The sequence below is a fragment of the Panicum virgatum genome, chromosome 2K (genome assembly GCF_016808335.1).
Source record: "Panicum virgatum strain AP13 chromosome 2K, P.virgatum_v5, whole genome shotgun sequence".
NCBI classification, from domain to species: domain Eukaryota; kingdom Viridiplantae; phylum Streptophyta; class Magnoliopsida; order Poales; family Poaceae; genus Panicum; species Panicum virgatum.
This window is the reverse complement of record NC_053137.1, coordinates 49,659,778-49,674,249: the sequence shown is the minus strand read 5'-3', so window position 1 is coordinate 49,674,249 and position 14,472 is coordinate 49,659,778. Positions and strand designations below refer to the sequence as shown.

The window sequence follows — 14,472 nt, the reverse complement described above, 5'->3', positions numbered from 1 at the left end:
CTGATGATTTCGGGGCATCTGTCTGCTGCACCGAGCCTACCTGATCATAGCTTTCCGTGTTCATCTTTCAGGTTAAAAATTAGTAGCTTATGGAATGAGAGGGACATAGATTCGGTTCAAACTGATGAACACAGAGATGAAAATTAGTGAGAATTGCATGAATCTTATAAAGTAGGATGGACAGCTATAAATAAAATTAGGACCTTCCCCTGCATGCATGAAAATTGAAAATATATAGAAGATTCAAGCAAATCAATATATGTTTCTCCCAGGACATGCACAAATGAAAGCCGAGATCCAATAATTCATAACGAATCTTGATGCCTTTTGTAATGTTATGCCCCTCACGTGTTGTTCACTACTAATCCTAGAACTGGATATGGATGCAATCATGGCCACACCATTAGCTTAACACACTTGATTTTCATGGAATTTAATAATCACTCATAAACATTTGATATAGTTCAATTATTGGAAATCGACAACTTATTCACACTAAAATCATCAGAAAGAAACTTGTCACAAAAACTTTTTTATGTAAAAAGGAAAAGTGGGATCTATTAGCATTGGTGATGAGAATGGATGGCTACCACCTGACCTAACTCTGGTAGTTCTGGCGGCACTGCCCCATGTTTGATGTTTTTCCCGGAAGACACGTTGCAAAAGGATGAGTTGTCGCAAGCCTTGGAGCACACAAAAAGAGCACACCCGAATCACGGCCGCCTGACCTTTCCATGTTCGCATTGGAAGCTCCGAACTTTATGCATGGAGGAAGCTACGCATACGAAGCAAGAATTGGGAATTCGAGATCCATGCCCACTCTATGCGACCTGCAAGCTTAAGCCTTTTGTTTCCGTTTCGGGGGAAAAAAAGCCTTTTGCTTGGAGCATGGGGATTTTACACACACACACGCTGTTTAATTTGAATTTTTTTGCATTTAATTTCAAACAGGACCCTGATATACGTATTATTTTATTTTTGGTCACATCAACGTCTTAGTGGTTGGAGCTGAAATTGCACTCCTTGATTTCAGGGTTTTGCTGCCGTACGCGCACACACCTGCTTCATCTTCATGTCTGCAGGCATTATTCTATACGGGGAAAAGATTGCAACTGGGGCACACCAAACTGTTAGTGCTCACAAGAGTTTAGGACTGGCACTGTCTTGATCGTTCTTTGAATCGCTCACGTCAGCGAAAAGATGTGGAAGATCCGCACGAGGCGATAAGCAAATAAACACAATATAAACAGCTTTGCAAACATGTGCAAATGTTAAATGGATGGAATCTTGACTAGACGTGCAGCGTGCATGTTTGAGTGGGGCTGTTTGGGGGCCAATAATACCAACTTTATGATTGCCGCACCAACCTCTGGATGCACTCGTGTGTATCCACGTAGTAATGCATTCCGAAATCAATTTTTATCATTTCTCAGTCAAGACTTGGCATCAACAATTTTTCATAGTGAACATAGGAGTATTTTAGTTTCTAGCTTTGGATTAGCAGTTGGATTATTGTTTCACAAGAGCGACTCATGTGGGCCAATTTTTGCCATTTCTCCAATCTATTTAGGCTATGGTTTCTTTTTTATGGCATTTAGGCTATGGTTACAGAGGACAAAAGGAGATGCACTTGGAAAATTTTTTGAAGAGTGTTAAACAAAGATGATATTTAACGAGCCATTTTAGTTACAAATCGTGATGATCAATTAATTCCACACCCATAGGTAGTGGATTCAAATTTGTTACCAGCTTCACCCATGGGCAGACAAACCAAACCTACTGAGCTGACGAACCTGAGCCTTCAATGAAGTCTCCATCCAACCGTCCGTCTCAGGGCCTACCCCCCTCCCTCCCTGCTCGCTGATTGTGCCACCGGTGTCTGCATCCTCGCAGGAACACAGTTACACAGGAGGCTGGCGGGCGCAGCGCAGAAAGCCTGCGTCGCCGGGCGTCACCCGCGGCGCTGCATCACACAACCGCCGTGCATGCCGTGCCCGGCCGCCGCACCCGTCGATGACACCTGCCGGCCGGCGCCTGCGCGTGCGCCTCGGTTTCCTGCATCCGCAGCGATTTCTTGGAAGGAAGAACGCGCCCATGCCGCCCAGTCTGCTGCGGGAAGCCGACCGGCGGCCTCCGGCCATCTGGCGGCAGCAGCCTGGAAAACCCCAACAGCTGCAAGGCTGCAAGCAAGCGCGGGGGCTGGAGCGGATAGGATAGGAATAGGATAGCATCAGACAACGGAAATAAAGACGGGCCGGCCGGCGCGTTTTATTTCGCGCCATGGAGATCAGCAAAACCCAACTTTTGTGCTTGTGGGCCGTCAGTATATGACTGTAAGCAAACGAGAGAGAGATCCTCATGAACTGGTGATGCAGAGTAATTTGGAAAAATGATGCCAGCAAAAAAAATCATGGATTTAATTCCTTTTTTATAACATGCATGGGTACCATAATATTATTCCACACACACTGACACACGAGGAATGGTGCACGCAAATGGAGCTTGCTAGGTCTTTTTTTTGGCGAGAATTAGACACGAGAAAAGGAAAAGGAAAAGAAAAAAGAAAAGAAAAGAAAACATGAAAGCTACAGTGTCACGCCTAGCTGTGAAATCATCCAAATCCACCACCCCGTACCCCGAGCTAGATGTACCCTGCGAAATATGAGCAAGGGTCAAATGTGAGTGGTACAAAAACAAGGAGAGTTTGGTAAAAAAAATGCATGGAATGGAATATTTGATTCTTTTAGGGCAGCACGTATCACTTGTCATTTATGTCATGCAGTTGTGAACAAAAAAGATGTGATAAACCATGTCTAATGAGATGTTGCAGTTCGGTTGTTCATGGCACGGCATAAAAGTATATCACATTATCACCATATGCAAAATAAAGATCTTTAATTTCTCTAAGTAATTTAGTTCAAATTTTGCACACGTGATGAGAAAAGAGACTTAGATTTATTCAAAAAAAAACAAAAAGAAAAAAGAGACTTAGGTCGACATTGTTGATATGCTTATCATAACGTCAAGTTGAGGAGCACACTGCGTACCTCAATCATACCTTGTAAACTTTAATTATTAGCATTTAGCATCTCCTGCACCTGCTTCAGCTCCACCCAATTGACTCGATGCTGCATTCAGATGCAAGAGAAACGAGACCAAGCAGGATCAAATGGCGTGAACTAGCAGGCTATTGCATACTGTAAAAATGGATAATAATGCAGCACCTAATAAGCTCATACCTGATCAGCCCCACTGATCATCTTACTTTGAATGGGATCCAATTCCTGGTACATGGAATAAACAATAGATCATTTTTCACTCTCACATTAATGACAAGTTGATAGCTGCAAATGATTCTGGTTAGCATGCAAGCATCTTTTCTTGGCTTGACACCATACCTTACGAATACTTTCCAATCTTTTCAGACTAGTATCCAGCATCTCCCTCACCCGCTTCTGCTCCACCCAGTTGAATCGACTCTGCATTCCCGTGCAAGACAATTCCAATCGTAGTAGAGGGTTGCAAAATAAATTATTAAACAAATGAGCTGATGAAAAGTGCCACGTCTACCTTCTCTGGTGGATGCTGCAAGAGCGGATTGATGTTCATGCCCATACGACGTGCGCTTGCCTGTCAAAAAAATGGGTAATTTGGCATTTTTTTTCAAGAGTAGTGATACGTATCGGGACAATGAAAGTCTAAGCCACTTACAGATATGGAACGCTCCAACTCATAGATCCTTCTCCACAGTTTCTCTAGCGCGCAGAGTTCGAGCATCCAATTCTCCCACTTCTTCAGTTTCCAACCCTCCCGTCGCTTTGGCCTCTGAAAACAAACACCACCCCTGCTGTATGCATCCAACTGTACGAGCGACCTCGCATACTTGAAGGATTGCATGTTGCCGCACCAGCGGGGACTGTAATTGAACAGCCTCACCATCTTGCTCTGTTTAATCTTAATGTTCTGACCTATCAATTCCTGGTAGTAAATATTCCCACCCTTGCCGTAAAATATGATCTTATCCCCATGGATGAAATGTGGCCTAGGAATGCATGTCTCAGCTGATGAGAACTGAATAGTGCACTTGTGCCTCCAGCTTTGGTCTGCCTTGTTCTCAAGTGTCCAGATCTGCAGGTTCCCAACAAACCCTATAGCTGAATGGAAACTGTTTTCAGCTGTAGCAACACACACCTTGGCATCTACCTCTGTGACCCAGTACATACGAGACGTACTATAAGCACGGGGGCCTGCATGGTCGTCGGCTATTGGCAGCTGTATCCATTCGAAACGTTCTTCTCTGAGATCAAAGGACACGATAGCACGCCGCCGTCGATTTCTTTCGTCTTCACTTAGCCAGTACATTGCTCCGTCAACATTGACAACTCCAGAGTAGTCGATACAGTTCAAGGTCTGAGTCTTCGGAGCTCTGACATCTCTCCATTTGTCATCGCCGAGTGTGTAAACTTGAACGACAATGACGGTGCCCACGGAAAAGAGCGCCCTCGCGCCAAGAAAGCGTATAACCTTGTACTCTTTCGTCACAGGGTGAAAACCAAAGTTGTAGAAGAAATAATGGTCACCAGTCGCTCTGTTGTCAGGTTTTGCAAGGTGCAGGCACTCGCCAGTAGCAAGGTTGGCAATCTTGATCGTTGACCTATCCGAGTACAAGCAAGCGAGCCCATTGCAACAGGCGAACAGAAAGTCGTCAGGCTCGATCACAGGCGCATCCCACCTTGACGGTGACCAGGCTTCATCAAAGAGGATCGCTTCGCTGGGATAAAGCTTCTTGAGAGCTGACTCGCGGTTGGAGAACAGGAGAGGGCAACACGCCGGCGCACGCTGAAGCTCCAGGTGTGCCGCGGCGAACCGTGGATCCCGAAGGATGAGTCTCCACTGCCTGCATACGCTGCGGCACCTCAGCAGACTACTCGATGGAACCCTGATGAGTATCAGTTCAACCATTTCGTCTGGCAAGCTCGGCACCCATCTCGGTCTTGTCTGAACTCCCGTGGTTTCTGAAGAAGCCATGGTGGGAAAATAATCGCTCGTCAGAGCTGCCAAGTCCTTCTGCACATTAATTACATCGCAACCTCATCAAAAAAATTTTAGATGTGTAAGGAACATGGCTCCATTTAGATCATTGTTTGTGATTTTGGTGATTGAGTGACAACATAATCAATGGGACTAATGAGTTGTGAGATCACACTTGTAGGAGTTTTTAGGCCCCATGGATATGAGTCAACATGTCTAATTCATCGTCAAGACGTAATGTTCAATCTATCGTCGAGACGCCAAGTCCAATCCACTATCAAGAAGACAAGTCCAATCCGCCGTAGAGATGTATGAGCATCGGTGCATCCGATGGTTGTCGAAAGATCCGACGCCTTGTCATCGGTCTGAGCGCCTCTGTAGATCAAGGGAAGATCAACTGAAGAAAGAGTGCAGCACCGGTTGAACCGACGGTCCATTCAGAAGCATCGGTGCAATCGATGTACCATGTTCCAGAGACGATGTCAAGCGTGCAGCAGCCAAGCCTTCAGCACCGGATGAACCGATGGCCATCGGAGCAATGCGTCGGTGCAATGACGTCAGCAAGGGGTAACGACTATATGAAGATCAAATGTCAACGGAAGTTCCGACGCTATAGCATCGGTTCAGCCGATGGTCCTGAAGTTGTTGCAGCAGTGTCAGAGAGGTCAACGGCTACTTCAGAGCGCAGAGTGACCGGAAGAACCGATGACCTATGCACCGGAAGTTCCGATGCCTACGCAGAAAACTGGCCAACGGCTAGTAACGGTTCTCTTGAGTTGGTGGCATATATATATGCCTCACCCGACTATTTTGAGCTAGCTGGAGTTGCTGAACATCCCACACACACCCAAAAACATCTCCAAGCCATCCAAGAGCATAAAGATAAAATCTAAAGTCCTTAGCACAAGCTTTGTGAGTGTTAGTGCAAGGTTAGCTCTTAAGTGAGTGATAAAGCAAGGTTTAGATCCTTGTGATGTGGTTCTAGAGTGAACCATCCTTGTATCTTGGTGCGCCGGCCATCCTTGGAGCTTTGGTGGCTCGCCGGCAAGTCAACGACTCTCCGGCTTGGTGTGGAGCGGCGTCGACGACTTTGTGCGGGGGACGGATACCCCTCCTTCGTGGGCAATCTCCTTTAGTGAAGATCGGGATCAAGGTGACCGTGATTGTGTTCACGGAAGAGACTTGATTGCCGGGAAGCGATACTCTTAGTGAGTGTTTCAACAACGTGGACGTAGGGGCGCCTTTGTGGCAAACCGAACCACGGGATATATCCTCGTGTCGAGAGTTCGTTTTCTCTTATCCCTCTCCTTTAGCTTCCGTATTTCATATTGCAATTTGTGTGCCTTTACTTTCTTAGTGTAGTATCTTGATAGGATTGGCTATAGGTTGCAAAACTCTTTTGGATGAGGGTTTCACACTAAGGTGAACCGTAGTTGCACATCTAGATAGCTTGTTTTAGTTTAAATTTTGTGCAAACTAGTTGGAGCCATAGGTTAAGGATTTTAGAGTGCCTAATTCACCCTTAAGACAACCTCATCAAATGATAAGCCATACAAATTGTATATATAAATTGGACACTGAATACGCGGTGAACAAAGTACATTAGAACATACAGCAACATGCATACGCCTCCCTACTGTGTTCTCATTTTGTAACTACACAACTTGAGCTTAGCCTCGAAGTCGTCAAAAACTGTATCACACTAAGCAGTGGCCACTCTTAACACTAGCATGGGCTCATGACTCGTTTCCCTTTATCGGCCACTATGAGCCATCTACCCCTGATTCTTAACTACATGGCCTCAATATACATATGCAAAAACCTAATGTACGTACCACACAGCATTACGAATCGGGAAGATAACCTTCTGGGTTGTGCAGAACTAGCCTGACGAACTAGCAATCAAATTCAAATACAATCCATCCCAATTCTCCTGGGACACAAGTCGCGGTGCCCCCAGAGCCCCAACACTCCCAATAGATCAACACGCAAACTGCAAACCGATGCGACGGACGAAGAGGGCGAAATGATTCAAGATGTTCAAATATTACAGTGGGATCAGATCGATCAGGAGAACTCACGAAAACATCCACCCGACCGCCGCTCGGCTCTCCCACGTCGGCACGTCGCGCGGGAGGTTTCCCGGTGATCGGATCCCCTCGGCGGCTCGAGAAATGAGGTTTCCCTCCAGAAGAGGGGGAAGACGAGAGACGGCGATCAGGACGCCTCCTCCTCCCTCAAGTAGCGAGGCCAGCAGAGGGAAGATCTGTGCGGCGTACTACCCTACGCGATTGGCGGTTCGTTTAATGCCGCCGGATCGAGGAAGCCGAAGCTAAATATAGGACGCAAGTGATGGTGGCATGCATATAAGTTTTTTTTTCAATTATTTTTTTAGGTGGACTCGGTGAGCTAAAATGATTAGAACGAAATTATATTGTGCAGGTAACAAGATGCAGGCAGTGCGTACTGAATAGTGAAGATGCTCTCCCTGTTGCAGCTTTATCTTGGAACATTTCTTTTCTGTTTGCTGAGAGAATGCACCGGGCCGGCAAACGAAGGTCAATGCTCATCAAATTCGTTTGTTTCTTCTGGTGGGCCAACAAAGGCTGAACTTACCTCATCCTACGCACTGTACAGCCACAGTCCTACACTCCTACTTAAGGCCTGCAAACAAACAGCTAAAGAGAAGAGTGCCTGCAAACCTGAGAGGACATTGTGTTTCCCGGGCCACAGATTAGGCCCAGTTTGGCCCAACTAGCACAATTGCGTAGTTCCATTTATTTTTTCATTCCTGGGATTGCGTTTAGACTGCGAGCCTCAACATTTTACCCTGCAATGAATGCATGACTTGTGACGACGTACTACAAACTTTGTGCGGCCTTTTGTGGTTGAATTTAAAGTATGAAGAAACGTTGAAAACAGAACTAAAACAAGAGGACCACACAGAAAAGGATGAACCTTTGACAGACATTATCAATTGTGATGCGAAGATTACACCATAATTTCTGTATCAGGCAAGAACACCTTCCTAAGCTACAGACTATGCTCACTAACTCATCACATATGCCGACAAACATTCAAAGTGCAGGAGCCTCGTACAAACTAATGCGAAGCAACTGCAGGAGCAAGAAGCCAAGGAGATGTACGAACAGTGGCTGCCCCTGCATACAGGCTCAAGGGAACAAGTGTCTCCTTGTAAAAGTGGGACTGTGTCTCATAGAATCTGTGGGGTCCTAAGTGCAAAAGCTTCATCTCCTTGCGTTGCTCAATGTGCACGTTCTTGCTTCGCAAATCATGGTACCACACGTTACCCTCGCAGTCCTGCAGTAAGATCTTCTCCCTGTGGATGAAACATGGCTGAGCAACATACCGGGGTAACCATGGTGACTGGATGCTATATTTTAGGAACCACCTGTGCTCAACCTGACTTTCAAGAGCCCAAACGTCCGCCCCGCCAGAAAGCTCTGCATTGTAGCAGCGCCACCTTGGTACATGTCTCTGGTATGGTATAGTAACTATGCATACCTTCTCATCTATCTCAGTTATATAGTACGCGTTTCTAGGGTTGGCACAAGAGACTGTTTCTTTCACCTCCAATGGTGGAAGTTGAATCGTTGTAAACGTTTCTTCCTTGAGATCGAATGACATAACTGCCATGCCATAGTTTGTTCCTTCACCTTCTATTAGCCAGTACATCGCTCCGTCCACATTAACAACTCCAAAATGCACCATGCAGCATGTTCTTGGTGCTTGTATATTTCTCCATTTGCCATCACCAAGGGTGTACACTTGAATGGTGTCGAAACGGAAAGGCTGACCTGATTTGTAACACTGGGGTTCACGCAGAAAGTGCATGAGCTTGTATTCTCCAGTTGTCGGGTGAAATCCAAAGCTGTACAGATAGTGGAAGTCGTGCAACAATATCCCGTCCGGTTTCGAAAGATGCAGCCATTGACCAGTTGCAGGGTTGACTACCTTCAGTGTGAATTTCTTGTAGAAGCAAAGCAGGCCATTGCATGATGCAAAGAGGTGATCATCAGGGTCCATATGTGATGTCACCCATGTCGATGGAGACCATTTATCATCGATGATCGTTGTATAGCTGACAGTCTTGGGATTGGGAATTGCTGATATATGCAATTTATGCAAGTAAAGGAGGTGCTTAGGTCCACGATAGGCATGTTCTTTGATGAAGTGGGGGTCACTGATCATGTCGCGCCATTGCCTGCAAACTCTACGCAGTCTCAGTAGAGGGCCCACGGGAAGTCTGAGAAGTATCTCCTTAATAACATCTAGTGGGATCCTTGTAGCAGTTGAACACGCAACTATATGTTCTTCACTTGCCATTGCAATCATTGTAAAAACCTGCAAAAGATAAGGATTGCAACACGAAGGTATGGATCATACAAATTCAGGGAGCTATGGGAACCCATTACAACAAGAAGGTATGCATTAAGTAGGATCAATAATGCAATCACTTTGGACAACAACAACAACATAGCCTTTTTTCCCAAGCAAGTTGGGGTAGGCTAGAGATGAAACCCGAAAGAAATAAGTTCAAGGTTCAGGCACATTGATAGCTAGTCTCCAAGCGCTCCTATCCAAAGCTATCTCTTTAGAGATATTCCAATCCTTAAGGTCTCTCTTAACCGACTCATCCCACGTCAGTTTAGGTCTACCTCTACCCCTCTTTACATTGTCGACCCGCTCAAGAACCCCATTACGCACCGGCGCCTCGGGAGGCCTTTGTTGGACATGTCCAAACCATCTCAGCCGATGCTGGGTAAGTTTCTCCTCAATTGGTGCCACTCCGACCCTATCCCGAATAACTTCGTTCCGGACTCTATCCCTCCTTGTGTGCCCGCAAAACCACCGCAACATCCGCATCTCTGCTACATTCAGTTGCTGGACATGTCGCCTTTTTTTAGGCCAACATTCAACACCGTATAGCATCGCCGGACGAATTGCTGTCCTATAGAATTTGCCTTTTATCTTTTGTGGCACCCTCTTGTCACAAAGGATGCCAGAAGCTTGCCGCCATTTCAACCAGCCAGCTGAAATTCTATGCCTAACATCTTCGTCATTGTCGCCATCCTTTTGTAGCACCAATCCTAAATACCGAAAAGTATCCTTCTGGACCATCACTTGTCCATCTAGACTAACGTCTCCCCCCTCATGCCTAGTCGCGCTAAAATCGCACATCATGTACTCGGTCTTGGTCCTACTAAGTCTGAACCCTTTCGACTCTAACGTGCGTCTCCACAGCTCTAACTTCCTATTAACCCCTGCCCTACTCTCGTCAACTAGCACCACATCATCAGCAAAGAGCATACACCAAGGGATCTCACCTTGTATATCCCTTGTGACCTCATCCATCACTAAAGCAAATAAATAAGGGCTCAATGCTGACCCCTGGTGTAGGCCTATGTTAATAGGAAAGTCAGTGGTGTTGCCATCACATGTCCGGACAAACGTCGTCACATCCTTGTACATATCCTTAATGAGGGTAATGTACTTAGTTGGGACTTTGTGCTTCTCCAAGGCCCACCACATGACATTTCTCGGTACTTTGTCATATGCCTTCTCAAGGTCAATAAAGACCATGTGCAAGTCCTTCTTCTGTTCCCTATATCTCTCCAATTGTCGTATTAAAAAAATCGCCTCCATGGTTGACCTTCCAGGCATGAACCCAAATTGGTTTTGGGTCACACTTGTCACTCTTCTTAGGCGATGCTCGATAACCCTCTCCCAAAGCTTCATCGTATGGCTCATCAGCTTAATCCCACGGTAGTTAGTACAACTTTGAACATCACCCTTGTTTTTGAAGATAGGTACTAATATACTTCTCCTCTCTTCCGGCATCTTGTTTGACCGAAAAATGAGATTAAAAAGCTTAGTTAACCATACTATTGCTCTATCTCCTAGGCATCTCCACACCTCAATGGGGATACCATCAGGGCCCATCGATTTACCTCCCTTCATCCTCTTCAAAGCCTCCCCGATCTCTACCTCCTGAATTCTCCTCACAAAACGTCTGTTGGTATCGTCAAAGGAGTCATCTAACTCAAGGGTAGGGCCCTCACTCTCCCCATTAAACAACTTGTCGAAGTACTCTCTCCATCTATCCATGATCTTCTCATCCTTCACTAGCAGTCGATCTGTCACATCCTTAATGCATTTGATTTGGTTGATGTCTCTTGTCTTCCGCTCGCGGATCCTAGCCATCCTATAAATGTCCTTCTCCCATTCTTTCGTGCCTAGCCGCTGATACAGGTCATCATACGCCTTACCCTTTGCTACATTCACAGCTCGCTTTGCAACCCTCTTCGCTAATTTATAGCCCTCGATGTTGGCTGCACTCTTGTCAAGGTGGAGACGCTTGAAACACTCCTTCTTCTCCTTAATAGCCCTTTGCACCTCGTCATTCTACCACCAGGTGTCTTTCCCCTCCTGTTTGCCTCCCCTACTCACGCCAAACACCTCCGAGGCCACCTTCCGAACACATGTTGCCATCTTTAGCCACATGTCATCTGCGTCTTCTCCTTCCCAAGACCCCTCACCTAGCATCCTTTCCTTAAACGCTTGTGCCGCTTCCCCTCTAAGCTTCCACCACTTTGTTCTCGCAATCTTGGCACGTTTGTCCCGGTGGACACGTATCCGAAGACGAAAGCCCGCCACCACAAGCTTGTGTTGAGGGACAACACACTCCCCAGGTATCACCTTACAATCTAAGCAATCACGTCTATCCTCCCTCCTAGCAAGGATAAAGTCGATCTGGCTCGAGTGTTGTCCACTACGAAACGTCACAAGATGGGATTCCCTCTTCTTAAACACGGTATTCGCTATCAACAAGTCGTAGGCTAACGCGAAGTTCAACACATCATCCCCCTCTTGACTCCTGCTACCATACCCAAAATCCCCGTGCACTCGCTCGAACCCTACATTAGTCGCACCCAGATGGCCGTTGAGATCTCCTCCTATGAAGAGTTTCTCGCTGGTAGGCACGGTACTAACCATGCTATCTAGATTTTCCCAGAACTGCATCTTGGTGCTCTCACTAAGGCCTACCTGAGGGGCATAGGCACTGATCACATTCAAAACCAAATCTCCAACTACCAACCGGATTAGGATAATCCGGTCGCCTTGCCTTCTAACCTCTACGACTCCATCCTTAAGGCTCCTATCAATCAAGATGTCTACACCATTCCTACCCGGAGTTGCTCCCGTGTACCAAAGCTTGAAGCCAGTATCATCAACCTCCTTCGCCTTCTGGCCCTTCCATTTAGTCTCCTGAACGCATAGAATATTTACATGCCTCCTAATTGCTACATCAACTAGCTCTCACAACTTACCCGTTAAGGACCCTATGTTCCAGCTACCTATACGAATCCTAACTGACTCGGCTAGCTTCCTTACCCTTCGCACCCGTCGAGGGAAGTGCGAAGACCCTTGCTCATTTTTCACTACACCCGGGCGTAGATGTAGCGCGCTATTCAGGTGACGACCCGACCCTTGCTCACTTATCATCGTACCCAGGTCATGATACGACGCGCCCTTGGGGGGATGGCGACCCGGCCCTTGCCCATTTATCACCACACCCGGGTTCCGATGTAGCGCGTCGCTAAGAGGGTTACGCCCCAACGAGTTTCTTGTGGGTTTCAAATCCATTAGAGTGGCTATTTTTATGCTGGTTTGCTAAAACCTAACGCAACCCTCCTCCTTTATCCGGGCTTAGGACCGGCTATGCTGAGACGACTCAGGAGAAAGAGAGTCTTCCAGTCAGCATAGGCGGAGTTGCAATCACTTTGGACATTTAAAAGAAAAAAGAAAAGAAAAAGGAAGTTCTTTCTCCATCATGAGAGGGTTTATCTTACTGAAAACAGAAGTTATATTGTTACTGGTAAGATGCCCCACCCCTAGCAACTAAAATGAAGAAAATCATAAACAATATTAGGGTTGACCATTCTGCTACATGAGTGTCTGTGAGTTCTGTTTCCGATACTCTTGTTCAAAATAATGTGCTTCAGCCTTCAAAATTCCTTTTCAAGGAGTTCTCAATTCTCTTTGGCATACATAGTCTCCAAGATAGCAACATAGCAATATGAATGTACTTTTCATGATTACATGTAATCTAAACATTATGTATGAAATTCTTAAAAGTCTGGGCATACACAACATTTTGTAAATGTCAATTAGAGAATGGAAGGAATAATTGCAGTTAATGCAACTATATGTCTTACATCTAAAGCAGCCCTGATGAGTTCCTAACAGTTTAAATTTTCGAGAATTAACAGGCAGTACAACAGTGCAAGTTCAGATGAAACAATTAGGAAATCAAATCAAATCGTAGTATTTCACATGGCACATCGTGCAGCTACAGTGAACATATTGCAAATTTGCCATCTCTCTAGTAGATGCAGGAGCAACTAAAACAAAGCACATAAAGTTTTAATATGATGAGTTCATGACAAAGAAGCAGATGCGGTGTGCAGGCATAATCTAAATTCCTTTTATACTCATTTGGATGAAATTCTGACTGTACTTTTGTCATCACAGGCAAATTTTCAATATAACTGTTCTAGATGTGCCTGATAAATGAAAAAAATTATTGAATCTATTTTAAGGAGCTTACCCCTTTTTTTTTCTGGAACAAGGAGTCTACCCTTCAAATTATTTCTAATATGAACGGACTCAAGACAAATATGCACATGTTCAACCAACAATTGATCAATTATGGATCCAGCTCTTGTGCCTGAAATTCCTAAAGAACGTACAAAAAAATCGCAAGCACCCAAACCAATATTCTCCCACAAAATTTATTGTCCCTCCCATTTTTAGGACTCCGCAAATCCTGCGGATCCATTACCAAATGTCCAAATCCTTTTGCAACTCCGCACTTCAGCAGAGGGCTTGGAACTTCGAACTAAGCATACGGTTAGCCTCTCAAACTCCCCAGAATTCTCTGAAGCCAAACAAGGAACTGAACACGACACTGTAAATGCCTGAGCGAAACTAACTAGACATAAGGCATCCGAGAGCGCAGCAGATCCCCCGCGTAGCCAAACACTCCCGGTCCGCAGTCCCTCCCTCTAGTTCCCGCAGTAGCAACTAGCAGATCCTAATCCGGCTCGCAACACCCCCACCTCCTACACGGCGGCAAAAGCAGAATCTCGCGAACGAATCAGGACGCCGCTCGCGGAGCAAGCCGAGGCAAAGGGGCGCGGACCCGAAAGGAGAGGGGAAGGGGTCGCGGGGACCTGGAGGAAACATACGAGCGTGTCTTGCGGCCGGTGAAGCCGCCGCCGCGCCGGGGACTTCCTCCCGCCGTGCGGGCAGGACGCAGGGGGTTGGCGTCATCCTCCTCGGGCAGTCCGGGTTTCTCCCTCCATCGCAATTCGCCTAGTGGAGAGGATCAGAAATTACTGGGCCCTCAAAGCCCAA

The 14,472-nt window shown here is 46.1% G+C and overlaps 2 protein-coding genes across 3 annotated transcripts; both read right to left on the bottom strand.

Annotated features, from left to right (window-relative positions):
- Positions 1 to 1,968: 1,968 nt before the first annotated feature.
- On the bottom strand, positions 1,969 to 4,962 carry LOC120695395 (putative F-box protein At3g17500). The gene is made up of 7 exons (XM_039978659.1): positions 3,712 to 4,962; positions 3,571 to 3,630; positions 3,399 to 3,479; positions 3,240 to 3,284; positions 3,099 to 3,128; positions 2,590 to 2,652; positions 1,969 to 2,199 (listed from the first exon to the last, which is right to left on the bottom strand). The coding sequence occupies exons 1-7, from the start codon at positions 4,960 to 4,962 to the stop codon at positions 1,969 to 1,971; spliced, it is 1,761 nt and encodes a 586-aa protein (XP_039834593.1).
- A 3,009-nt stretch (positions 4,963 to 7,971) lies between these two features.
- LOC120682374 (putative F-box protein At3g10240) lies at positions 7,972 to 14,472 on the bottom strand. Of its 2 annotated transcripts, none has more exons than XM_039964239.1 (2): positions 14,304 to 14,472; positions 7,972 to 9,396 (listed from the first exon to the last, which is right to left on the bottom strand). In XM_039964239.1, exon 2 carries the CDS (start codon positions 9,385 to 9,387, stop codon positions 8,134 to 8,136), a length of 1,254 nt encoding a protein of 417 aa, XP_039820173.1. In that variant the 5' UTR covers positions 9,388 to 9,396; positions 14,304 to 14,472; the 3' UTR covers positions 7,972 to 8,133. The 2 variants fall into 2 exon arrangements, with proteins under 2 accessions (XP_039820173.1, XP_039820183.1); XM_039964249.1 differs by lacking the exon at positions 14,304 to 14,472 and adding an exon at positions 12,836 to 14,288 and having other exon boundaries at positions 7,972 to 9,509.